At 34.6% G+C, this 27,953-nt stretch overlaps 1 protein-coding gene across 4 annotated transcripts in view; it reads right to left on the minus strand.

Moving 5' to 3' along the window:
• Positions 1 to 580: 580 nt before the first annotated feature.
• The window catches only part of LOC129948222 (farnesol dehydrogenase-like), an 87,588-nt gene continuing 60,215 nt past the window's right edge, over positions 581 to 27,953 (minus strand). Inside the window, exons 1-2 of one of the 4 annotated variants that reach the window (XM_056059135.1) lie at positions 26,207 to 26,821; positions 581 to 1,367 (exon numbers count right to left, since the gene is read on the minus strand). In XM_056059135.1, coding sequence (XP_055915110.1) covers positions 1,194 to 1,367; positions 26,207 to 26,776 — 744 coding nt within the window. In that variant the 5' untranslated portion in view covers positions 26,777 to 26,821 and the 3' untranslated portion in view covers positions 581 to 1,193. Of the gene's footprint in view, positions 1,368 to 1,429; positions 2,073 to 25,907; positions 26,133 to 26,206; positions 26,822 to 27,953 lie in introns of those variants that run through there. The other 3 variants (XM_056059133.1, XM_056059131.1, XM_056059134.1) reach the window with 3 other exon arrangements.

Genomic DNA, 27,953 nt, shown 5'->3' on the forward strand with positions numbered 1-27,953 from the left:
ACAAACCATTTTGAAATATATATTACAAAATATAAAAATAATTTTGAAAACGAATATTTTTAAGACTTGAGAAAATGGTTAAAATTTAAGTTGGAATTTGAAATGAGCACTAAAAATCAAGTCCGAAAAATCAAGTTGAAAACGAATATTTTTAAAACTTTAGAAAATGGTTAAAATTTAAGTTGGAATTAGAAATGAGCACTAACAATCAAGTCCAAAACGTAGTTTTGCAAACTATGAAAGTATTAAATTCAAGGTTTTCTCAAAGCTTTATGTAAAGTTAAATTAGCCGTTAGGATTCGGCTAAAACTGTAGATCCCCTCCTTCCCTGATAACATTACTCGCACACAGAAATGGTTGAAAGTTGTAAGTCACTGAGCCCTAATTCTCAACGGACTGTTGCGCCACCTTATTTAATTATTTTATAACTAAGAATTAAAAACACGGTTTTTTGGTGGTTTTTATGAATTTTGAAGGGGAATATTTTAAAAACCTAATGTGAAAAAAAATTTAATCATTTTATTGTTTGGTTAGTAGGACAGAAAATTAAGTAATTTTATCGAAAAGTGTAATTAAGTCCTTAGCTTCAATACCATTTATTTTATTATTCAACTTCTTTCGAAGTTTGAAGAATTGTATACTTATATACTTGTATAAACGCGTAAATAATAAACGACAACAATTTGCTTAGGTCGTTTAAAATATGCAAATCATCATTTTTGATAAAAAAAAAATTGAATAATTCTTTAAATGCATCGCATCAAATTGATAAGAATTTTCCTCTTCACTTGCATCTGACTAAACATTTCCGAAAGATTTGTTTAGTCATGATAAAGATTAGGAAATTTAATATGATTTATTTCACTCTATTCCGGTTCAACATCACATCATTCCGAATCAATTTTCTTTATCAGCAATACGTTTTTTTTTCGGTCATCAATTTTATTTTTACTATAATTAGCTTTTTTATCTCCATCTCTATCGCATCACTCTTCCAAGAAAGAAATAGGTACACAAAATTAAGAAACAATACAAAAAAATATTGATAACAAAAATACAAAATCGTTTTTGAAACATAATAACTTAAAAAACAACATCAACACAAAAAAACCCTCCCTTAAATTGAATATTACATATTAAGAAATTGAGTCGAAATACACAATGGGTTAAGTACATAAAATATTAGGGTATTTCTAGACAATTTCTCCAACGGGTTTTATAACCATTTCATGAATCTGGACGTGAGGTGGCGTTGCAATACAAAACAACACAGCTTGAGACACATCTTCTGGCATTAGGAGAGCATCGAACAAATCATACAATTCCGGTGGTGCAATTTCGGTTTTTGTGATGCCAGGACTGATGCTCTGGAATTGAATCACACATTTTTCGATTTATTTATTTTAACAAAAACATCACTTAAACTCACAGTTGTTTTGATTTTCGTCCCCAGAACCCTCAGTTCATTCCGGAGGGTCTCGTTTATAGCTGTCACTGCGTACTTCGAAGGCGGGTAGACATTCAAGCTTGGTGCTTCTGGTGTTCCACCTAGAACATTATGCCCCAGAATGCTATTTATGTGCACAATATGACCCGCGAACTTCCGATCACTCATGCTCTTGAAAGCTGCCTGCGAGCAATATATCAATCCTTTGACATTTGTATTGAAAACCTCGTCGATCATCTGTGAGTCCATGTCGACGATGTTACCCGGTCGAACTATTCCAGCATTGTTGATAAGAATATCGGTGCCTCCGAGACTGTGTTCGACCCAATCGAAAGCTTGTTTCACTTCGGACTCGACGGAGATATCACACTTTCGAATGAAGTAGCGTGACTGAAGTGCTTCCGGAAGCCTGGCTCTATTCTCAGTCATTCGGTCGTATCGTCGGGCCAGACCAACTACTCTCAATCCAGCCTTAACCAGGTCGTCGGCAATTGCCTTGCCGATGCCGCAGCTAGCCCCGGTGACGACAGCAACGCGATTTTGCCAGCGTTCCATATTGTTTTAATATGTTATCAGTTTACCGCACGCCCGCCGAGAACAAACTAAACTTTTTCTTGGGATTGACTAAGGCTTTTATATTCAATAAAATTAAGAGTATTGGAAAATGCTCAAATTTTACTGATAGTGAGTAATTATGTGTTCAATTGGGGCTTTAAATTATTTGACTATACAAAAAGCTGGTTCGTTCACATTAAGCGAGTTGGAATGTTTTGCTGGGATTTCAGGCATTTCTTCTTACTTTTGAACAGTTCAAAAACATCAGAATTGGGGGTGACGTGTAATATGATAGCTTGAATAACGAGACGGAATAAAGTTCAATTTTTTCAATAAATATGGGAACATCAATAATTGGGCAGATCTTTACCCCCAGACAGAGGCGATAAAAAGCCGAAGATTGATCTCTACAACATTCTCGTATACGAGTAAACATATGTATGTACCTGCTATAATGATAAAGTCTTATATTTTTTGAAATTAATTTTTCACGTGACTGTATTTCACTTTCGTTAACAGAATTCAGTTTAAAAAAGAAGATACAAGATTTCCTTATTTTGAAAACCTTATGACAAAGCTGAAATGTTCATCCATACGTCAACAGTCTTTAGAATTTACCATTTAAGATATTCAAAAATTATAAGGTTCATTGAAAATTGTTAAAGATTCACATTGTAACTCATGTATCTACAAAACAAGGATTCCGACATTTATAACTTCCCATGGGAACGGGACGGTGCGATTTCTCAAGTTGAAATTTCTCGACATTTCAAGGTCCCTAGAGTCGAAATAAAAGATTTTTAGAGAGATGTCTGTGCGTGCCTGTGTCTGTACGTGTGTACGTCCGTACGTTTGCAAAGCTTTTTTTGCCGTCCATGTCTCAAGAACCAGTGGAGACATCGACCTCAAATAAATTTGGTTATACAGATAAAAACGCAGAAAGATGGTTAACCCTTTATAAATCAAAAAAAAACTGAAAAAAAAATAATTGTCACCCCGAAAATTTTACGAACAAAAAATATTTTATCTTCAAAATAATTTTCTGCTACGAAAAATCGCAGTGAGACTTTTTTGTAAAAAAATAAAAACTTTACTCAAAGTTTGTAAACCTTTATTTTCGACTCAAATATGTTTTGAAAAATTTTAAATATTGGCTTCGAATTAATTTAATCTTATAAAAAATATTGTTCTTTTACAAAAATTTGGTAACTAAACAAAACATTGATAAAACTTGGTAATAATTAAAGCTTTTCTAGTTTTCAGCTCATTTTTCTTTTGAAAAAGAGGGTGGGATGCGACCCACACTGATAACTTCCCATCCCGTCGGTCGATTTGTCTTGCTTAAAAGTATGTCTATATGTACTCGTATCAATATTTTCCAAATTTGTGTACTATTTTTTGTAGATTTTATTTTTTATGAAAAAACAGACTGTTGGATTTTTATATAAAAATTACATAATATCAAAAACAATGTTTTCTGTGAAATAAAATAAGTTTGAAGCCAATATTTTCAATTTTTAAAAAGCTATTTGAGTCGAAAGTAAATTTTTAATCAGTTTTATTATTGTTTTTTTTTAGAATTTTATTTTTTGTAAAAAAAACTTTCAATTAGATTTTTTCAAAATTTTATCGAATGTTGAAAACAATATTTCTTATAAGATAAGAATAGTTTGAAGCTAATATTTAAAATTTTTGAAAAGATATTTGAGTCGAAAATCAATTGTAAACAAACTGTTAATTCGATTTTTTTTTCAAAATGTTACTTACTTACTTACTAACTTAAGGTGGCGCTACAGTCCGGGCGGACCTGGGCCTCAACCAACAAGCGTCTAAAGCCTGCTCGGTCCCTAGCTATCTGTCTCCAGTTTCGCACGCCAAGTTGGTTGAGGTCCTCTCCCACCTGCGTGCGCCACCTGAGTCGCGGTCCTCCTCTACTGCGCGTCCCTTGGGATTGGATTGGACGCTACCGGGCTGGAGCGTTGATGTCCATCCGCTCTACATGACCTAGCCATCTAAGCCGTTGAACTTTAATTCTGCTAACTAGGTCAGTGTCGCTGTACAGCCCGTACAGTTCGTCGTTAAATCTTCTCCTCCATTTTCCATCTATGCGTACGGGACCAAAAATTACCCGAAGAATTTTTCTCTCGAAGCATCCTAAGACGCTCTCATCTTTCTTTGACAGGGCCATAAATGAGAACCGGGATGATAAGTGTCTTATAGATGGTGATTTAAGATGCTTCAGAGAGGACTTTACTTCTTAATTGCCTTCTTAGTCCAAAGAAGCAGCGATTTGCAAGAGTTGTTCTTCGTTTGATTTCAGCGCTGGTGTCGTTGTCTGCATTAACAGCGGTGCCTAGGTAGACAAAGTCCTTAACTAACTCAAAGTTATAGCTGTCCATGGTGACGTTTTGTCCAAGACATCGTCGTTCAGTGTCCTTTTTTGATGACAGCATATACTTGGTCTAAGCCCATCTTCTTCGCTTTCGTCGCAATGCTCAAAAACGCTCCACTGACTTTTGGCTTTGATCTTCCAATTATGTCAATATCATCTGCGTATCCGAGTAATTGGATGGATTTTTGGAAGATTGTGCCTCTAGTGTTGACGGTTGAGTTTTGCACAATTCTTTCCAGAACGATGTTGAAGAATTGGAGTGACAGTGCGTCGCCTTGTCTAAAACCTTTTTGACATCAAATGTTTCGGTAAGATCTTTTCCGACCTTGATAGAGCAGCGTGCATTCTCCATCGTCATTCTTCAAAAACGGATAAGTTTGACAGTTATGCCAAAACTAGACATTGCTCGGTAGAGCTCTTCCCGGTCATACGTGGCTTTAAAATCGATAAAGAGATGGTGGGTATCGATTTGAAGTTCCTGGGTTTTTTCCAAGATCTGCCGTAGTGTGAATATTTGGTCGATAGTGGAGTTTCTTGGTCTGAAGCCACACTGATAAGGACCAATCAGGTTGTTGACGAATGGCTTCAGATGAATGGGTCTCCTTTCTTATGTATCGGGCACACTATGCTGAGATTCCACTCATCGGGCATGCTTTCTTCCGACCATATTTTACAGATGAGTTGGTGCATGCTCCGTACCAAGTCATAGCCTGCTGCTTTGAATAGTTCGGCAGCGATGCCGTCAGCTCCAGCAGCTTTGTTTGACTTAAGTTTAGATATAGCTATCTTCACTTCGTCAAGGTCGGGTAGGCGGAATTGTTGATCTGCGTCTCCGAGGTTGAGTGGTTCTATCGCCCTTACAGCGGAATTGGGTTCGTCATCGCCGTTATATAATTTGGAGAAGTGATCTTTTCATATTCTCAGCATGGACTGCGGTTCTACTGCGATGTTCCCCTGATTGTCTTTACAGGCTTCGGTTCGTTGCTGGTACCCTTGGGAGGTTTTTTTTACCTTTTGGTAAAATTTATGAACCTCAGTTCTGTTGTGACATCCCTCTATCTCCTCGGTCGCGCGCTTCTCATGCTCTCTTTTTTTCCATCTAAGAAGCCGGTGTTCCTCTCTCCTCTTCTGCTCGTAGAGCTCGCGAGCAGCTCTAGTCCTTTTGTGCAGCGCCGTTTTGTATGCCTCTTGTTTCGCTGCGTCCGCTTGCCGGCATTTGTTGTCAAAATGTTATTGAATGTTAAAAACAATATTTTTTATAAGATCAAATAAGATCGAAGCCCAAATTTCTAGTTTTTGAAAAGATATTTGAATCGATATTCAATTTTTACCAATTTTGAGTAATGTTTTTTTTTTATTTTTATTTTTTATAAAAAAAACTGTCTATTCGATTTTTCTCAAAATTTTATCAGATGTCAAAAACATTATTCTTCGTTGTACGAAATTATTTTGGAGGTGAAATCATAATTTAGTCTTAAAATTTTGGAGGGGACAAATTTTCTTTCTTCAGTTTTTTCGATTTACAAAAAAACCGTTAAATGGAATTTTTCCAAAAAATATACTTGTTCGGTATCACATTACCGGTTATTATATAAAATTTAATTCAAGTCTCTAGCGTTTTTGATTCGTAAGATATTTAGGGTTAACCAAAATTTTAACCTTTTTTTCAAACTGCTTATGGTAAAGAAAACCACCCTTGAGAGCCCTTTCTGCATCTTTCTGCCTTATTATCTGTATAACAAAATTCATTTGAAATCGGTATCTCTTCTGGTATGGAGGACAAAAAACGTCGCGAACGTATGGACGTACGGACGTACGTACACACGCACGCACAGACATCTTTCTAAAAATCTTTTATTTGGACTCTAGGAACCTTGAAACGTCGAGAAATGTCAAAATTTTCAATTTCAAAAATTGGACCCATTACAATAACTTCCTATGGGAAGTTAAAAATTTGAGATTAATAATCAATATAGTTTTAAACATTCAGTAAAATTTAAGAAAGTTTTACAAAAAATACTATGCAAATTTGGTAAAAATTGGTTTTCGACTCAAAATGTCGTTAACTAAAATAGATTTTTAAATCAAACTATTTCATTATATGTAATATTTTAAAAATTGTTACAATAATTCAACTGACAACTTTTTTAACAAAACACAAAAACCTATGTACAAGCTTTCTTAGCAAGGCAAATTAATGGCGGAATGGGAAGTTATCGGTGTTGGTGGCATCCCAACCTCCTTTTGTTTAGAAAATTGATAGGCTTAAAGAAAATGGTAGAAAACATTTAGATGTTAGAAAATAGAGTTTCTTGAAAGTTGTTTGTGATAGCTTACATTTCAAGAATTGAGTGTTATCAATTGTCAAAAGCTCGACTGATAATTCTAGGGCTTTTCCTCACATTTCTTAAGGCATCATCAAATTTAAGCTGAAGGGATATCTTCTTAATTTTTTTAATAAATTTCTTTATATCTTTAAAATAAGACTTATAAAATTCAAAAGTTCTTTATCCAACCCCAATTGTCAAATCAGAAGTTCCCTAGGGTTGTCTTTTAGGACCAATACATTTAGCTATCAATGATGTATTCCTTTGTGTACGAAATAGTAATATTTTAATCTATGGAGATGTTATGTTATGATTCGTTCACGACTTGAAGTTTTTTTTGACATTTTGTTATTGACAAAGTTGTACAACCAAAAATGAGTTTCATCAATGAATAAAATTTTTCGACGAAATTTCCACAATTTTAAGCAGTGTTTTGGCATTATATGACAGTGTGAAACTCTCAACTATCAAACCATAGACAACCACCATCAGAACTTCTCGTGTAGCTTAAAAAACACAATAAGTTGCAAGGATGTTACAGTTTCAAGGAAACTTCTTATTGAAATCTGAATAACTAAATATAAATGGTGCAATTGTTGTGAGCATGATTCCATTTTACCCACTTAACTTAATTTTTATTTGTCAACTTTAGTCGAAATCCAATTAGAATTGGAAAACATAAACTTTATTGGCTTATTTCACTCCAAAATGAACTTTCTCCATTTTATCTTTGCCATAAAAATAATATTCAATGTCCATGCTTTTGTTGCATGCAGCGCACCCACTTTATCCCTTAAAGTTGGTCTATAGTACCTTCTGGATATTTCTGGAGAACTAAATCCGTAACTTTGCTTTGATTTTCTAATAAAACTATACTACTTATAGGAACATACACGAGTAGGTACCTCCTTATTATTGAACTGATGGCAATTCTTGCTCGTATTGAAACACTTTTTCTGTAATTGAATTGCAATATAGCAGCAAAAATGCAAAAGGACACACAGAAACAACCTAGATACATATATGCACATAATCACAAAGCACTCATTCAACATAAGATTATCTTTTTCTTCGACACTCTACAATCCACAATTTTGCAAAGAAACCAATGTCCTGTATTCACGGTCCTCATGACCAGATCCAAGCTCAGTTCCTCATCTAGTTTATTTCTTTCTATTGTGTATTGCGCCCTCTATGACTATATAAGGAGAAAGTAAATTCCTTTAAGGAAATCCCTGCAGCTTTCTTTACAATATTCTACTTATAGACATAAGGACGAGTATTGAAAATATTACATACTCGTTGTAGTCATATGTGTTTCCTATGTGAAAGGATAGCTTTGCTTTGCTTTGCTTTTGTTACAATACAAAACTAGCTATCCGTTCCGTGCGTTCGCTGTTCAACAATGTCTCAGGACTCTCAGCGAATTTCCTTGTCTAAACTCTTCGCCATATCGCCTGAAATTGGCCGAGAAAAATTGTATGTATTTTTATATTTTGCAAAAGAACTTTGTGCTATCGTTCAGGAGTTCCAGCAGCACCACTGGGGTTCAAGAGGAAGGCAAAATTGCATTAAAACCCCACTTCTTTGACTTGGCATTCCCCACCAAGTCACTAGGGTATGAGAAATTGGAATTGAATCTAGTGGATTAGGTTAGAAAAGACTTGATATAACTACTTAGCACGTTGTTGGCTTGAATAAATGAGTGAATGGTGGTTGATGTGTGGGCCAGTGGGTTTTTTCAGGGCGTTCAAAACAGCAGGAACTTCAGAGAAGAATGAGAAAAACGGTCTTTTGTTATACGAAAACGCAACCAAACGACGACGAACGACGACAATGGCTATAGTGAAATCATGTCAACAAAAGGCACGTCCATCGTTCTCGTCATCATCTCAAAGTTGTCGTCGTCGTTGGTCGTTGGTCGTCCTGTTTCCTTACCGCACTTTGTTAGTTCTTTGTATTTGGATACTCTTGGAACTTTATATAGGAAAGTTCTCTCGAGCACGCCACAATACTTAAGAAGTACACACGTCTTTGGGTTTTTGATGTTTCCATCATCAAAAAGAGGGCATTTTATAATCTTTTTAACTTGAATTCCATCACTAAAAGCAAAATGTATGAAAAAGTATCTACTCCTATAGAGGTATGTACTATTGTAGAGTCTAGAAACGAGATAATAAAAATTTGATGACCATAAAACTTTGGTTGTTAAATTTAAAAGACGCGGAAATGGTGAGAAACTTTGATGCTGTTGATGTTGATGTTGATTGCAAATTTTTAAGTTCATTGTGAAATTTTTCCAAGAAAAGTATAATGGAAAATAATACGAAATTGCGAAGGCGAATAAAATAAAATTTTGTTTTGTATTCTTACATTCAATTTTTTGCGAGGTCTAAAATAAGTTCAAAAACGTGGAATTGATTCTGGTGTAAAGAATAAAAACAAGTTGATATGAGAGTTCTTCTGTTATGTGAAAAGGCGTTTAACAATCGAATGATGCTGAAACTGACGTTAGAATTCAAAGTAGAAGAAGTTCTTCCTTTTTTTCTGCCAGAAAGCTATAATTCGACCACATATAAAGTTAAACTTTCCTAAACAATTTCTTAGCTCTTAGTAACCTTTAAAGAATCTGAACAAAGTATTTGGTGATATTTTTTAAACATTTATAATATGGGTTTATTCTTCAGGAGCATTCAAAGTTTGACAGTTTAGATTTAAGAAGGTCGAACTCTATTGATACAAGAATAATGCTTCGTAATTTTGGGCACTTAATTGGAAATCAATAAATATGTTCCTTGAACAGCTCGTCCTAAAAATTGTGTTATACAAGGAAGGAGCTGCAGTTAAAGTGAAGAAAAAGTACTAACGAATCATTTATGTATTTATTTTTTTTCTTCCCAAAAGTCAGAAAAAACTTGTCATGAAATGGGCTTATCATGAATTCATTGCCAAATCAATATAGTGATAAACTTTATTCCAAAATTACTCTACTTATACTTAAGATGACGCTACAGTGCTGTGTGAACTAGGGCCTCACCCAACAAACTTCTTCGTCTAGCTCGGTCCCTAGCTAGATGTCTCCAGTTTCGTGCTCCAAGTTGGGTGAGGTCACCCTCCACTTGTGCGCGCCACCTGATCCGCGGTCTTCCTCTACTGTGCTGTCCTGTGGGTGTGGATTCGAAGACTTTCCGGGCCGGAGCATTGGTTTCCTTGCGCTCTACGTGACCCAGTCATCTTAGTCGTTAGACTTTTACCCTTCTGGCTAAGTCTACGTCGCTGTACAGCCCGTACAGCTCGTCGTTCCATCTTCTCCACCACTCCCCTTCGATGCATACGCGACCGTAGATCACAGGAAGAACTTTTCTCTCGAAGCGACCCAAGGTGCTTTCATCCGCTTTTGTCATAGTCCATGCTTCTGCACCGTATAGCAGGACGGGGATGATAAGGGTCTCATATAGCACCACTTTGGTCCCTCGAGAGAGGACTTTATAACTCAATTGCTTTCTTAGTCCAAGGACACAGCGGTTAGCAAGAGTTATTCTGCGTTTGATCTCAGCGCTGGTGTTTTTTTCTGCGTTTACATCGGAGGCTAGGTAGACGAAGTTACGTCCGTCGATGGTGAAGTTTTGACCAAGACGTCAGTGTTGTATGTCCTTTCTTGACGACAGCATGTACTTTGTTTTGCCCTCATTAACCGTTAAACCCATTTTTGCCGCCTCTGCCTCAATACTCACAAAAGCCCCATTGACATCACGCTGAGTTCTTCCGATTATGTCAATGTCATCAGCATATGCCAGTAATTGGACAGGTTTTTGAAAGATAGTGCCTCTAGTGTTGACGTGTGAGCTCTGCACTATTCTTTTAAGCACGATGTTAAAAAAATCACATGACATCACATCACCTTGTCTAAACCCTTTTTTGACATCGAAAGGTTCTGTTAAGTTGTTTCCAACCTTTATGGAGCAGCGGGAATTCTCCATGGTCATCCTGCACAAACGGACGAGTTTGGCAGGGAGGAGGGAATTGTTGGCTTTCGTCGTCTATGTTGAAAGGATCATCCTGCCTGATAGCTGAATTCAGTTCGTCGTCGCCATTATACAGTCTGCATAAGTGGTCCTTCCATATCCTCAGCATTGACTGCGGTTCCACTACGATGTTTCTACTTTCGTCTTTGTAGCCATCGCTTCTAGGTTTATGTACCTGTTAATTTCGTTTCACCTGTTCATAAAACTTTTGAACTTCATTCCTGCTTTTAAACCTCTAAACATCTTCGACCGCACGCTTCTCATGGCCTCTTTTTTTCCTTCTGAGAAGTCGGCGTTCCTCTCGTCTCTTCTGCTCATAGAGCTCATGAGCAGCTCTCGTCCTTTTATGCAGTACCGCTCCTGCGTGCCGGTTGTTTGGCTGCATTTGCCTGCCGACATTCCTCATCAAACCAGTGGTTCCTTGTTGGTGGCTGTTTAAATCCCAGCACATCAGAGCTTCTCTAATTGCATCTTGGCAATGTTGCCAATGGTTTTCGATACATTGTGTTGGCTGCAGAGAACTTCGAGAGAGGTTACTTGAAACTCGGTCGGAAAAGGATTTGGTGATCTCTGGCGATTGTAGCCGTTCGACGTTGTACCTTCTCCCAGCACCTCCCTGTTTTGCCTTGGGTCTGGAAATCCTAAGTGCTACCTTGACTACAGCGAGGTAGTGGTCCGAGTCGATGTTAGCTCCTCGGAAAGTTGGTACATCCATGATGCTGGAAGCGTGTCTGGCGTGGATAGCAATATGGTCAATCTGGTTGACGGTAGATTGATCTGGAGAAGTCCAAGTACCTTTGTGGATGTTGAGGTGTGCAAAACGCGTACTGGCTACCATGACGTTTCGCCCCCAGCAAAATCTATGAGCCTGAATCCATTGTCGGAAGTGTTGTCGTCGGCTTCCCGATTATTCCACCAAAGATGTCTTCCCTTCCTAGCTTGGCAATAAAATCGCCCAGGACTATTTTAATATCGTAGCTAGGATACTGCTCATATGTTTTGTCTAGGAGCTCGAAGAACATATCTTTGATGCTGTCGTCTTTCTCGTCTATGGGGGCGTGCGCGCATATCAGTTTTATTTTGCCGAATTTAGCCTTGATGCGTATGGTCATAAGGCGCTCTTTGATGCACCTATAGCTCAAGACTTCTTGCCTAAGTCTGGCTCCAATGACGAAGCCGCATCCAAATAAGCACTGTTGGTTTTCGTGGTAGCAACCACCATAGTAAATATCGCAGTTTGTCATCCTCTTTTTGCCCGGCCTATCCCATCGTATTTCCTGGATGGCGGTGATATCTGCTTTTTAGCGGTCTAGGGCCTCCGATAATTCTTCGCCGCACGTGGTATGTTAAGGGACCTAACATTCCAAGTGCATATCCGAAGTTCGTTGTCCTTTATTCGTTTGCGTTGGTTGTCAACAGTAAATCAGTCCGTATCCGAGGATTGTTGGTGCTTCGCAACTATGAAAGCTTTTACGTGGCAGGAAATCACCCCGACGCACAACCCGCAACCTGGAGGGCCAGATTCTAAGTATAACTACAAGGATGGGGAGCCGGATAAAACCGCTCCTTACAGGCCTGGGCTCCGAATAAATCGAAGAAGCCCTATAAGGTGTTCACTAAGTAGTTCAACCATACTGGAACTGTAGACGCCACCGTTGATTCCATCTCGGGAATTCCTCCGCTCCCGTCTGGATAAGGAGAATTGCCTTAGTGGAAACACCTCTACCCCCCTCCCTCGTTTGCTGCCCCCAACAACTGTCCACTGGGGTTGGAACCCAATCTCCAGTTAAGGTACTAGGCACCCGATGTTCACCACGGGGAGGTGAGAGTAGGAGTTGATAGACAGGGGTAAAGAGAAAAACCTGTTTACGCTTGTGTCCTCTTGAATGAACATGTCTACCATTTGATAATCTCATTCCAAAATTGGTCATGTTAATTTTCCTGGTATGACTAAAAACTTACGTCGACAAACCAGGAACTCTTGAAGCATTGTCAATTCGATTTTTTAAAGATTTTTACAGGATATGCAGCAGCATACAGATGGAATTTTTGAACTTATTGAAATGTTAATATGTTTATAGAACACTTAATCAAAGACCCTTAAATGCTTGTATAAGTTTACTGATTCAAGCCAGTGACTTTATTCACTTTTTGTATTTTAAAATTCTAAAGATCACTAAAGTATTAAAAAACTTTACTTCCTAAAGTGTAAAATAAATTTTACTATTTATTTATACGTCATATTTTCTTAACTCTTAATGTTATTTTTGGTCTACACAATTGGTTCAACAATATACAATTTAAACCATCAAAAGCTCTATGTTAACTTAACTCTCAATTCAAGTGTAAATAAAATACAAATTCAATTGAAGAACTTTCTCTTCTTCTCTATCTAAATTTATATATGTATGTATATATTTCTCTAAAATGAATTATAACAACAACAACAATAACAAAAACAACATTTACAAGGACACACAATGGATATAAAAGCACAAATCATCTATAAAAAGGAGTTTGAATAGAAGGGATGCTGCTACTATTTCCAACTATACTACAAACTATACTAGTTGCAACTTTTGTCCTTTACAAATTCGTCCTGAAATTTTACGACGACGATACTAACTCGTCGCGTTTAAGTTCTGCTGATGCACCATGAAGGGAGACAACAAAACGTTGAAAGGACAAAACACGAAGCAAAACAAACAAACAAACAAACAAACAAACAAGCAAACTGAAATGAACTGAGTGCAATAAATACAGAAAAGCTGTCGTTTGCTTTATTAAAATAGTGAAGAAGAACCTTCTTATACCATTAGCTATAGGGCTCCTGCTTCATATACGGAAAGGATATTTCCAACGGCTGAGAGTGCACCATTTAATACCCTTCCCTACGATAGGGTTCTATAATTTAGAATCATTTGCACGATATTTTACCGTGGATGGTCATAACGCTGGAAGGCACGTAACTCGGAGGAGGTGACAAAGGCATCAAAGAACTTTCTTCTCTATGTCAGTTTGACATTTTTGAATCCAATTTCATTTCTATAAGAAATTTCGAAAACAAGATTTTATTATATCCAATATCTGTCATAAAAAACGCAGAACTGTCAAAACATAAGTTAACTAAGTTTCAATCAAGTGGATTTTAAAAGATGTAAAGTTAGTAAACTATCAATTAAAATTAACAATTTGTTTTTAAGCTCATTACTGATGTATAAGTTATTTTAGTGAGGTTCATGAAACAAAATTCCCCCAAAACTAAGATTTTGTATCCGGCCCTGACCCTCAAACCAAACCGAAGAATTGTGCGTCTTGTGAAGGCAGCTGCTCGTCCTCTATAAGCTTCAACCATATTCCAGGAAAAAGCCAAAGCATATTGCAATTGCTTTATGTATTGTTATGTGTGGGTATCTGGATGTCCTTAAACGGCAGGACTTTACAAGTACGTTTGTCTTTTGGTTTTTGAGTATTGTTATGTCTGGAATATCGCACTATACACATTCTCTGCAAAAACTATCTCCTCGTTTTAAAAATGATCGCATTTGAGTTTACAAACAAATACCTAAAATACGTTTTTGTCGCTCATAGTCGTCGTTGTCATCCTTGTTTTTGAGTCGAGCACATGCATTTGCAAAATGCGAATTTATACAAATTTTGAATTCGAACGAATTTGTGTTGAACATCAGTTGATACTGTGTTTGTTTTTGTTCTGTATTGTCTTTTATGGTGATGCTGTGCGTGCGTTTTGAGAGGACTTTGGGGGTTTCTTTGAACTTACCATCAGCACACTGTATCATCAAAATATTGGAGAGAAAGTGTGAAAGGAAAATGTTTTTGCTCCATTAGATTCCTCGGAGGTATTAATTCAAGCCGTTTATGGATACAATACGTTACGTATCATCTTCTCTCTGGACCACTATCAGAAGAAAATTAATTTAAACGTTTATGGTTTTTCATAAGGGAATTGAAAATTGTCGGAGATAATATTGCAAGTTGAGTTAAATTACGAACACAGTATGTAAAAATGGATTTCGAAAGCTTATTTTTTCGGCAATATTTAATATCCCTTAGATGTGACTAGACAACTGTACAAAAGATATATGTACAATGTATATCAATAAATGAAAGTTCAAAAATATATTTAAATAGTTTTGATATATGTACGCAGGTAGTTGATTACTTGAATTTTTCTTCCGTACATTTTTTGATGTATTTGAGTTCTATATAAATAATTTTTTCATTACCTCTATTATTTAGCTAAGCCTTACAAAACAACAATTTTCGAGACCAAAAACTTCAAAAAATCTTGAAAACAATATGAAAGTGAAATTTCCAGGTATATTCTTTTACTTAAACATTTTTTTCACCTAAAGAAACTGTGTTCAAGTGAAAAAGTTGGACATTAAGAGGAGATTTAAAACTAAAAAGTTACCTAGACATATTTTGAAATTCAAATTCAAATTCTATTTTGGTAATTACAATTTTTGAATGTGAAAAACAAAATAAAGAAACTATACGAAGTGCTTCAATGGTATTTGACAGACAAATATTCAGGAATAAAAAATGTTTTAGACAAGCTTGACATATATCGAAATAATGTTTTTTCTTAGAAAAATAATTTTCAGTTATTCATAAAATGAAACCTTGCTTAAAATTAAAAAAAAAGACTGGGATGCGACCCACACTGATAACTTCCCATCCCGTTTGTCGATTTGTCTTGCTTAAATATTTGTCTATATGTACTCGTATCAATTTTTACCAAATTTTCGTACTTTTTTTTGTAGATTTTATTTTTTATGAAAAAACACACTTGTGGATTTTTATATAAAAATTACTGAATATCGAAAACAATATTTTCTGTGATAAATTTTTGAAAAGCTATTTGAGTCGAAAGTATTTTTTTACCAAGTTTTAGTATTGTTTTTTTTTTTTAAGTTTTATTTTTTGTAAACAAAACTGTCAATTCGATTTTTTCAAAATTTTATCGAATGTTGAAAACAATATTTTTTATAAGATAAAATTAGTTTGACGCCAATATTTCAAATTTTTGAAAAGATATTTGAGTCGAAAATCAATTTTTACCAACTTTTATATATTTTTTTAGGTTTATTTTTTTGTAAGAAAACTGTCAATTCGATTTTTTTTCAAAATTTGCCCTAATGTTGAAAACAATATTTCTTATATGTAAAATTAGTAAGAAGCTATTATCTCATATTTTTGAAAAGATATTTGAGTCGAAAACCATTTTTTACCAACACTTGTTAAATTTTGTTAGGTTTTTAATTTTTTTGTACAAAACTGTCAATTCGATTTTTCTCAAAATTTGTCCTAATGTTGAAAACAATATTTCTTATAAGATAAAATAAGTTTAAAGCCTAAATTTCAAGTTTTTGAAAAGATATTTAAATCGATATTCAATTTTTACCAACTTTGAGTAATGTTTTTTTTAGATGTTTATTTTTTATAAAAAAAAACTGTCAATTCGATTTTTCTCAAAATTTTATCAGATGTCATAAAATTATATTTCTCTGCATAGAATTTTTTTGGAAATAAAATCATATTTTAGCCGTAAAATTTTGGAGGTGACAATTTTTTTTTCAGTGTTTTTGATTTATAAAAAGAAAACCGTTAAATGGATTTTTTTCAAAAAATAAACTTCTTTAAAATCACGTTACAATATATTACATACAATTTAATTGAAGTCTCTAGCGTTTTTTGTTCGTAAGATATTTAGGGTTAACCAAAATGTTCACCTTTTTTTCAAACTGCTATGGTAAAAAAAAACACCCACGCAATTTTCTTGAGAGCCCTTTCTGCATCTTTCTGCCATATTATCTGTATAACAAAATTTATGTGAAGTCGATATCTCTTCTGGTTCTTGAGCTATGGACGACGAAAAAAACGTCGCGAACGTTCGTACGTACACACGCACGCACAGACATCTTTCTAAAAATCTTTTATTTCGACTCTAGGGACCTTGAAACGTCGAGAAATGTCAAAATTTTCAATTTGACAAATCGGACCCATTACAATAACTTCCTATGGGAAGTTAAAAAAAAGTTAAGAGCATAGCAAAAATGGTCTTGCTTCTTTTATCTTGACAAAAAAAAAATTGCGATCAGTTTAGTTACGAGTACATCAATTTTATAAAGGTAGATCTTTTAATTGAAATATTATTAAATAGGGTTTTTCAATAAGGGCGGGTAGATGTTACTCGTATGTGTAGATGTCGTGGTGTTTGCTGTGTGGCACGTAGCGCCATCCTGCTGGAACCACATGTCATCCAGGTCCATATGGTTTAATTTGGACCATAAGAAACTTGTTATCATCGTGTAGCGATCGTTGTTGACGGTGACCGCCCCACTAACTTCGTTTTTAAAAAAGTAGGAACCATTTACACCGCGTGCCGGTCCAAAATCCACACCAAACGGTAACTTTTTGAGGATCCATTATCAACTGGTGCCAAAGCACCAGTTAACACAACCATTCAACCAAAAGCACTTCTCTTCATTAAAGATGTTTATTCCGCCAAAATTGGGATCCTCTTCCAAACGATTCGAGTCAGCGAACAAATGGCGTTCGCCAACTTGAAGTTTGCGAAAGGCCGAGTTCTTGTGCACGGCGAGGAATAGACTGCCTCGGGTTCTCTTGTACACTTTCACGGACCGCGGTGATGTTCTTCAGTTCCTTGAACGTACGGGTGTTGGCTGATAGTTTACTGAACCGGTCGTATTAATTTTTGCCACCAAACATTGGAGAGTCGACTGTGAAGACTGAAGGGCCAACGCGTCTGCTTTAACAACACTCATTTTGATCGTTCGATCGTGTATCTTGCCATGATAATTTAACATAAGCAACTTTATAATAAACAACAGATTTGACAGAATTCACCAAAACAGAAAGGGCGGCACGGGGTGCCGAAATCTAACCGCGCCAATTGAAAAACACTTTATTATTCAGACAATATGTGAGGACAGGCAGACAGGGAGACAGATTAACGCAATCGTCGGACCCACTATTTTCGACACCTTAACCATCGTAATGTTATGTCTGATTAAAATGTCGTGTTCTAATTTCTTTAGAAACATGCTTTATACATACTTTTTCCAAAAAACAATCAAAGCTTCAAAACACTGCTAAATCTTATATCTTACTAATATTATAAATGTGCAAGTAACTCTGCCTGTCTGTTACTTAATCACGCCTTAACTACTTTACCAATTTGCATAAAATTTGGTATGGATATATTTTGATACCCGAGAAAGGACATAGGCTACTTTTTACCCCGGTATGACGCATATCCATAGGAAAATTCAGATGGACCGATCGCTTTCACGCCCAAACTGCTGAACAGATTTAAATAGGAGATAGTTTGAGACTTAAGAAAGGGCATGAGTAACTTCTGACCTCGGGAAAACAACGCATTCCCTTTTCGGGGAATCTGATCGCTTTTTCAAAGATTTGAATAAAATTGGTATTACAATTAAAAAGAAGAACGCATTCCCAACCCATAAAATAAGTTGTCGAACATGTTAAACTTATCATACACGTATATTAACTCGGGCTTCGCGCTCCATGTACCTCAAGCCTTCAATGTTAGACGCAAACTGTGGCTCCCACGAAGTTCCACAAATAATACCTAATTTTAAACCTTAACTTGCTATGCTCAACCTTTCATCGTCAAACACGAGCCATGTAGGTATAACAAATAATTCACAGGGTCTGTCTTCTACTTCTGATAACTCTGTTTAGGCTGTGGGGCGGTACGAGTGCGCGGGCGTGCGTCACACGCTGTAGACGAGGCAGGTGGCGGCGGTGGTAGTGTGGTGCGGGGGAGGATACCATTGAGTGGTTCTACCCGAACGGGCACACACGTTTGGACGCATGCAAAAGACATAGAAATCCTGCAAATATTTTATTTGTCGTGTAAATTTAATTGTTTATTTAATACTTAATCATTTACTCGGTTCGTCGCCTTACCTAACCAATAACACTTAGTATGGCCTCATCCCATCTCGGCACATCTTAAACATACGTATAAAATAGTACAACTTGTTTTTTTTCATATTACTATCCAACAAAAACTTTGTTATGCGGACGAAGTCGCGGGTAAAATCTAGTTAGTTTATATATTTAATAAATTGCATACTTTTTGGAACTAATGAAATTAAAACGTCTTCTACCAGGGTTGCCAGATATAAAAATATTAAAAGTGTGACATTATGAAGTGTTGTCAGTTTTGAAAAGTTCAACATCGAAGTAAAACAATGCACGAGTTTTTATCACCTTTTCTTTTTTTTTATAATTTACAGGCACTCAAGGGGTTTTTAGTACCCTTTATATGTTTATATTTAAACACAGTGTGAGCGTTAGAAAAATAGGGATGGATTTAAGAGGATATACCGGTGCACATTGGTCCTAAAGTTCTGAACATCAAAATGGGAGGGAAAAACAGAGTTGGCTAAAGCATTCCACATTCTCGATGTGCGATTTAAGAAAGAATCTCTATACTTGACAGTACTCCCGAAATTGAGCTCAAGGGTAAACTGATGAAGTGATGAGCATTTATGGAAGTGCGAGTATTACGGCTCAATTGTTTAAGGGGTGGATTGCAACTGGCTAATTCGATAGAACATTGTTTGTAAAAATATCGATAAAACAACGAAAGGCATGAAATGTAAATGTTTCGATTATAGTTCTATCGCCTATCAATTTTAAAGCAGTTTTTTGTTTTCTATCCAAGAGATTTAGACTTGTGTTGGGGGCACCTGCCCAGATATGCGAATTATATTCAAGCTATGAACGGATGAAGGCTTTGCAAACTACAGCCAGATCAGAAGGGGTGACAAATTTCTTGCACCGTCGTCGGAGAAATCCTAAGCACCTGGCAGCATTTTTGGCGATATCAAATATATGATCATTCCATAAAAGGTGATCTGTGATACACATACCGAGTACTGACAGTTGATTAGTTTCCTGGATGCAAGTGCCACTCATAGATAGTGGCATCGGGGGTGTGTTTCGAAGCATTAAATTCAACAGAATGCTGTCGAGATCAGGATTTGATGGGCTTATCATACGCTGCCGTTGAAGTTTCACATCCAAAGGACAAGGATGTGAATCTAGATACGAGTTTAAGAAGCTGAGGGTACAGTTTAATTTTTTTAAGATCATTTATGAATATAAGGAAGAGAGTCGGAGACAAAACGGAGCCCTGGGGAACACCAGCATTTATTTTTATGAATTTTAGACTTAGAACCATCCAATACAACTTGTATTGAAACGTTAGAAAGGTAATTTCTAATTAAACGAAGAAGAGATTCATCAATGTCAAAAGCATTCATTTTCTTCCTCTCGCATCACTCATCCTTTTCATCACTCTTTTGAAATAAGATATTATTTATTAAAATCTATAAAAAAGACCATAATGGAAACTCATCTGTGAAACTTTTAGAATTACATGTCACCTCAAACATCTTGTACCGAATATCTATGCTTTCTTAATTTTTAATTTTTAATTTTGAGTTTATTTTATCTTATAAATATAAATGAAATAGCAACACATACAAAATGACAAATATGTATGAAGTGAGATGCAGTTCTGAAAACAAACAAAAATTACAGATTTTGATTAAGGAAATTAATGAAATGTAATTTTGTTTAGCACCCAACCTCAACACTATCAGTAAATCTATTAAAAAGTGCAATTCAATTGCCAGTAGCAAAACCTTGTCGACTTGTTTATATTTTTTGTTAAAAAACATTTAATTTGTTTGAATTAAATTAATTTAAATTAAAGTTAATATTTCCGTAAAAATATATAGATTTCTAAAATAAATCAATCATTCAAAACAACATTCAATGTTTATCTATACTTGCAAAACAAAAAAACACTATCATTTCCTTTACTGTACTGTAAAATTATGTTGTTAAGTTAATTGAGGAAATTTATTCAAAATGTGGTTAAACTGGGGTTCAAGTCAATTACAAAATGATATAAATTGAATACGATAACATTTCATTAAAACTTGCAATTAACAATCTTGATTTTGTGTCTATTGGAAATAGAAAATAATTCTTATGAACTCTTGAACATAATAAAGGGTGATTTTTTTGAGGTTAGGATTTTCATGCATTAGTATTTGACAGATCACGCGGGATTTCAGACATGGTGTCAAAGAGAAAGATGCTCAGTATGCTTTGACATTTCATCATAAATAGACTTACTAACGAGCAACGCTTGCAAATCATTGAATTTTATTACCAAAATCAGTGTTCGGTTCGAAATGTGTTCAGTGTTCAAATTTTGTTCAGCGATGAGGCTCATTTCTGGTTGAATGGCTACGTAAATAAGCAAAATTGCCGCATTTGGAGTGAAGAGCAACCAGAAGCCGTTCAAGAACTGCCCATGCATCCCGAAAAATGCACTGTTTGGTGTGGTTTGTACGCTGGTGGAATCATTGGACCGTATTTTTTCAAAGATGCTGTTGGACGCAACGTTACGGTGAATGGCGATCGCTATCGTTCAATGCTAACAAACTTTTTGTTGCCAAAAATGGAAGAACTGAACTTGGTTGACATGTGGTTTCAACAAGATGGCGCTACATGCCACACAGCTCGCGATTCTATGGCCATTTTGAGGGAAAACTTCGGAGAACAATTCATCTCAAGGAATGGACCGGTAAGTTGGCCACCAAGATCATGCGATTTGACGCCTTTAGACTATTTTTTGTGGGGCTACGTCAAGTCTAAAGTCTACACAAATAAGCCAGCAACTATTCCAGCTTTGGAAGACAAAATTTCAGAAGAAATTCGGGCTATTCCGGCCGAAATGCTCGAAAAAGTTACCCAAAATTGGACTTTCCGAATGGACCACCTAAGATGCAGCCGCGGTCAACATTTAAATGAAATTATCTTCAAAAAGTAAATGTCATGGACCAATCTAACGTTTGAAATAAAGAATTGATGAGATTTGCAAATTTTATGCGTTTTTTTTTTTAAAGGTCTCAAGTTCTTAAAAAATCACCGTTTAGTAAACGAATATAATAGAAATTACTCCAGAAATCAGAGAAAAAAATCTTATTTACTCATGAGAAAGTGTCATTTATAAGCTAAGCCAATTTCGACATTCAAAGGGTGTTCAAAAATGTTAACAAGACTTTGATATCTTATAACTCTACAGCCACTGATTTGGGTATTTTGGATTGGAAAAACCAAGCGTAATTTAAAACAGAAATGTTTCATTTATTTGTGTACAATATTCAAAAAGTTAAATCAATTGCTGTCCACCAAACTTTGATGAGAAGTTTAAAAATATTTTCAAGCTATAAAAACAACTACTTTCCCGTGAAATTCTTTTTTTTCCTTTAACTTAACTTACTTCATTTTTAAGGGTTTGCAAAATCCTATCCCAGAAAAAGTAGCTATTTAAAGCATTTCTTTATCTTCGACACACCTTTTATTCTAACAGCTAAATAAAGCAGTAAACAACATCGTTCAGCTATTAAGCTAAACATGTTTCAAATATTAATTATACATATTTGCATATTAAACAACAGATCTATACTTGGAGTGTTTTTATTATTAAATTTAAAACCTTTTATAAATAAAAGCCAAAGAATGATCAATTCGGAAATTCAGTTACAATGGAACGTTGGCAGAATCGGGTTGCAGTTGTGACGGGTGCCAGTGCAGGCATTGGTGCTGCAATTGTCAAGGATTTAGCCAGAGCTGGTCTCATTGTGATCGGCTTAGCTCGAAGGGTTGATCGAGTGGAAGAATTGAAAAAAAGTCTTCCTCCAAAATACGCATCTTGTGTTCATTCGTTTAAATGTGATGTTTCAAGTGAAGAATCAGTGAATTCTGCATTCGATTGGATTATTGAAAAATTCGGTGGTGTTGATATTCTCGTGAATAATGCTGGACTTCTTTTGGAGGGAAAACTCTCAACTATGAGCATTTCAGACGTTAGAAGAGTTTTAGATACAAATGTGATGGGAGTGGTGCATTGCACGCAACATGCCTTTAAAAGTATGAGGGATCGAAAGTTCGATGGACATATTTTGATAGTGAACAGTATTCTGGGACACTCGATGCCAATTTTTCCAACTCACATTGGCTTGAATATTTATCCACCGAGCAAGTATGCTTTATCGGCCATAACTGAGATTTACCGACAGGAATTCAAGGGACTTGGGACAAAAATAAAGATCACAGTAAGTTTTGAATAAATAGTTCTTAAAAAGAATGTTTTCTTATTTCTCCTTTTGTATTTAAGAGTATAAGCCCTGGTCTTGTGGAAACCGATATGGTTGAAGAAATTAAGAATGACATTGGACCTGCTCTTCTAAAACCACAAGATATTTCTGATGGAGTTATGTATGCGATTTCAACACCTCCAAATGTTCAAGTTCATGAGTTAACAATAAAACCAATTGGAGAAAATATGTAAACAAAAAAAAAACATACCGAAATTCTAATAAAATTGAAACAATTGTGTACACAAAAAATGTGTTAAAATATTTTGTTTTAATTTTTATTTCACTGTGTTTGGTAATGAGAAATTACTGAAAGCCATTGTTTCTAAAATAAATAGCACGTTTTTGAGTCATAAGTTTTTCTTTTCATTAATTTGTTGGCTTTAATTGGGACAAATTAAACGTTCAAATCAGTCACATAGATTTGCTGTTATAAATTAAAAGTATTGGAAGCTTAAGTAATTGTACTTGAGACTTGAATGTTATAACTTATTTGCAAAAAAACGTCGAATTCGGGATTTTGTTCAAACATGGTATCTGGTTGTCCTCAAACCTTACCACATCGTTGATTAAGTTGTAACTTTGAAACTACAACCATGTTTGGAACAATAAACATTTTGTGGTTAAAAATGGAAAGAAAATAAGAATTTAAAAAAAGAAACCATACGGATTTTCTTCAAAACGATCTGATAGACTTTTATTAAATTTTCTCAAAAATTTGGGTTCTTAAGTTGAATTGTTTCAATAAAAAGAAGTTAAAATGGAAAAATTATATTTTTTTTTCAAAATTCGAAACACAAAAAAACTATGTAACGATTTTCGAAAAAAAAAAAAATAAAAGAAGAGGCTGGGTACGACCCACACTGATAACTTCCCATCCCGTCTATCGATTTGCCTTGCTTAAAAGCTTGTCTATATGTACTCGTATCAATTTTTACCAAATTTGCGTACTATTTATTTTTTATTTTATTTTTTATGGAAAAACGGACTGTTGGATTTTTATATAAAAATTACTGAATATTGAAAAAATATTTCTGTGAAATAAAATAAGTTTGAATATTTTTAATTTTTGAAAAGCTATCTGAGACGAAAGTAATTTTTTACCAAGTTTTTGTATTGTTTTTTTTTAGAGTTTTATTTTTTGTAAGAAAACTGACAATTCGAATTTTTTAAAAATTTTACCAAATATTGAAAACAATATTTCCTATAAAGTAAAATTAGTTTTAAGTAAATATTTAAAATTTTTGAAGAGATATTTGAGTCGAAAATCAATTTTTACCAACTTTTATAAATTTGTTTAGGTTTTTATTTTTTGTACAAAAACTGTCAATTCGATTTTTCTCAAAATTTGTCCTTATGTTGCAGACAATATTTCTTATAAGTACAAATTAGTTATAAGCTATTATCTCAAATTTTCGAAAAGATATTAAAGTCGAAAATCATTTTTTACCAACTTTTGTTAATATTTTTTCGGTTTTTAATTTTTTGTAAAAAAACTAACAATTCGATTTTTCCCAAAATTTTACTGAATGTTGGCATTAATATTTTTTGAGAGATAAAAGTAAATTAAAGCCATTATCCTAAAGTTTTGAAAAGATATTTGAGTCGAAAATCAATTTTTACCAACTTTTACTAATTTTTTTTTTGGTTTTTATTTTTTGTAAAAAACTGTCAATTCGATTTTTCTAAACATTTTTCAGAATGTTAAAAACAATATTTCTTATAAGATAAAATAAGTTTTAAGCCTAAATTTCAAGATTTTGAAAAGATATTTGAATCGATATTCAATTTTTACCAACTTTGAGTAATGTTTTTCTTAGATTTTTATTTTTTATAAAAAAAACTGTCAATTCGATTTTTCTCAAATTTTTATCAGACGTCAAAAACATTATTCTTCGTTAAACAAAATTGTTTTCTAGATAAAATAATATTTGAGTCGAAAATTTTGGAGGTGACAAATTTTTTGTTTCAGTTTTTTTGATTTATAAAAAAAAACCGTTAGATTTATTTTCTTCAAAAAATATACTTTATTGATATCACGTTACAATATATTATATAAAATTTAATTCAAGTCTCTAGCGTTTTTAGTTCGTAAGATATTTAGGGTTAACCAAAATTTTAACCTTTTTTTCTAACTGCTATGGTAAAAAAACCAGCCACGCAATTGTCTTGAGAGCCCTTTCTGCATCTTTTTGCCTTATTATCTGTATAACAAAATTTATTTGAAATCGATATCTCGCGAACGTACGGACGTACGAACGTACGTACACACGCACGCACTTACATCTTTTTAAAAATCTTTTATGTCGACTCTAGGGACCTTGAAACGTCGAGAAATTGACTAAAAATTATTTCGTTCAATGCAAAAAATTGTTAGTAACGTAACATATTGTAAATAACAAGAAATACGAACTTAAACAAAAATGCTACTTAAATTAATAATTATTCGATTTCGACTAACAAAATAAGATATTGAAATCAAATAATTTTTTGTTAATTTTCAGAAAAATTCATTTGACAACTTTCTTATACAACACAAAAATATTGCCTTTAAATTTATTCATCGTACTTAAAATATTGTTGTCAATTTTTTCTTAAGTTTTAAAAAAAAATCGACAGACACGAAGTTCTTAGCGTGGGTCGCATCCAAGCCGACATTTTGTAAACATGTTTTTTAAAGCAAAAAATAGTGGCTATTTAGAGGGAAATTTTTGTATTTCAAACATGTGTTGATTAATATTCTGTATGTATTAAAAAACGGATATATTTCTTTAAACTACTCCATTTTTTAATACATTTATTATGTTAAATTTTTTTATATTTTCCATCAGCTAAATCTTTAAAAAATACTGTTTTTTCCCAAACTTAATTTTTTTCGAATTCTAAATTTTAAAGAACAACTTTTGGTTTGATTTTTAACAATAACATTATTTATTTTTTAAAATCTTATTACATCGACTCTCCAACTGGTTTTATTGTCAATTCATGCACTTGAACGTGAGGAGGGGTAGATATCGCATACATAACTCCACTTGAAATATCTTCAGATCTGAGAATGCATTTTCCAAATAATTGTTTAATGTCATCATTAACTATTTCCGTATCAACAAGTCCTGGACTAATGCTCTAAATTAAACAAAAACAAAATTTTTATAACGCCTCAGTTTGCCTCAAAGCTTAATTTAGTTTCGATTACTTACAGTTATCTTGATTTTTGTTCCGAGACCCTTGAATTCCTGTCGATAGATTTCTGTTATAGCACTAACTGCGTATTTGGTTGCTGGATAAATGTTCATTTCAACACTCATCGGCATCACAGGAATCGAATGTCCCAAAATACTATTCACAATCAAAACATGTCCGTCGAAATTTCGAGCTTTCATACTCTTGAAAGCGTGCTGTGTACACATAACCACACCCAGGACATTAGTATCAATTACTTGACGAACTTTGGAGATATCCATAGTCGAGAGTTTTCCAGGATTTGTCATGCCTGCATTATTCACCAAAATATCAACTCCACCCAAAGTCTTGCAAATCCATTCAAACGCCGAATTAACAGAGTTTTCTTGGGAGACGTCACACTTGACGGCATGTATGCGTTTCTGTTGGTCATTGGTTAAGCCTTTTTTCAATTCTTCAACTCGTTCAACACGACGGGCTAATCCAACTACGATAAGACCAGCCTTAGCTAAGTCCTTGACAATAGCAGCACCGATTCCCGAACTTGCACCTGTAACTACAGCGACCCGATTTTGCCAACGTTCCATTGTAACTCAAAACTTAAAAGTGACTGAAATTCCTCCAAGTATCGTGCCTCAGTTTTATTAACTCAATTGTCGAAACCTATTCAAATGATGTGAGCTTTCCATTACGCAACAATGTTTGTTTTCATTACTTTTGTGCAATAGCTATGTGATTTTTTTAATAATAATAATAATGAATTCGTTATAATGAAATTTCGCGATCTATAAATGGAATGAGTGTGACTGAAGGCATTTGTCTGTTTATCTTTGAACAACCCTAACTCGAAATATCGACGCATAGCTACCGGCTTGTCGGCTGCTTGGCTGACTGCTCTCAATTATAAACACAACAAACAATAATTCTCGATTGAAATTTTAATCAAAAACTGTTGTTAGCTTTTGCTTACAGAGTATACAGAATAATTTAATTGCATAATATTTCTAGTTGAGATCATAAATTATTTCAAAGTTAAGGCACTCGTTTTTGTTGTACAATATTGTAATGCTAAAGTAGGGAAATGATAATTATTCAATTAATTGTGATAGCTTGATATTATAATGTTATAGAATTTAATTTAGTTTTGTATTCATAACTGCCTATGAACTTTTCTGTGTAAGGTTTATGCAAACAACAATATAAAGGGTGATTTTTTAAAAGCTATAGGAAAATAAAAAAAATATATAAAATTCAAAGAAACGCATGAAATCTTTATTTGAATCGATAGTACGGTCCATTTAATTTAATGTTTAAAGATTATTTGATGCAAATGTTGACCTTGACTGCGCTTCAAATGGTCCATCCGCTAAGTCCGATTTTGGCATACTCTTTCCAATATTTCGGCCGGTATCTCACGAATAAATGCTTCAATGTTGTCTTCCAATGCGTCAATTGAAGCGGTCTTGTCTGTATAGACATGAGCTTTAACTAAGCCCATCAAAAAAATCTAAAGGCGTTAAATCGCTCGGCCTAGGCTGCCCATTTAACGGTCCCGAACGCGAAATAAAATGTTCACCAAACTGTGACCTTTTTTGGATGCAATCTTAGTTCTTGCAATGCTTCTGGCAGATATTCACTCCAAAATCGACAGTTCTGCTTATTTACGTACCCTAACCATATTTTGGTAAATGTCTGTAATATGGAAGAAGCGCGCGATGAACATTTTTAACAGGGCACGCATTTTGATAATGAAATGCAATAATT

This window comes from Eupeodes corollae, chromosome 2, assembly GCF_945859685.1.
Source record: "Eupeodes corollae chromosome 2, idEupCoro1.1, whole genome shotgun sequence".
Taxonomy (NCBI): Eukaryota; Metazoa; Arthropoda; class Insecta; order Diptera; family Syrphidae; genus Eupeodes; species Eupeodes corollae.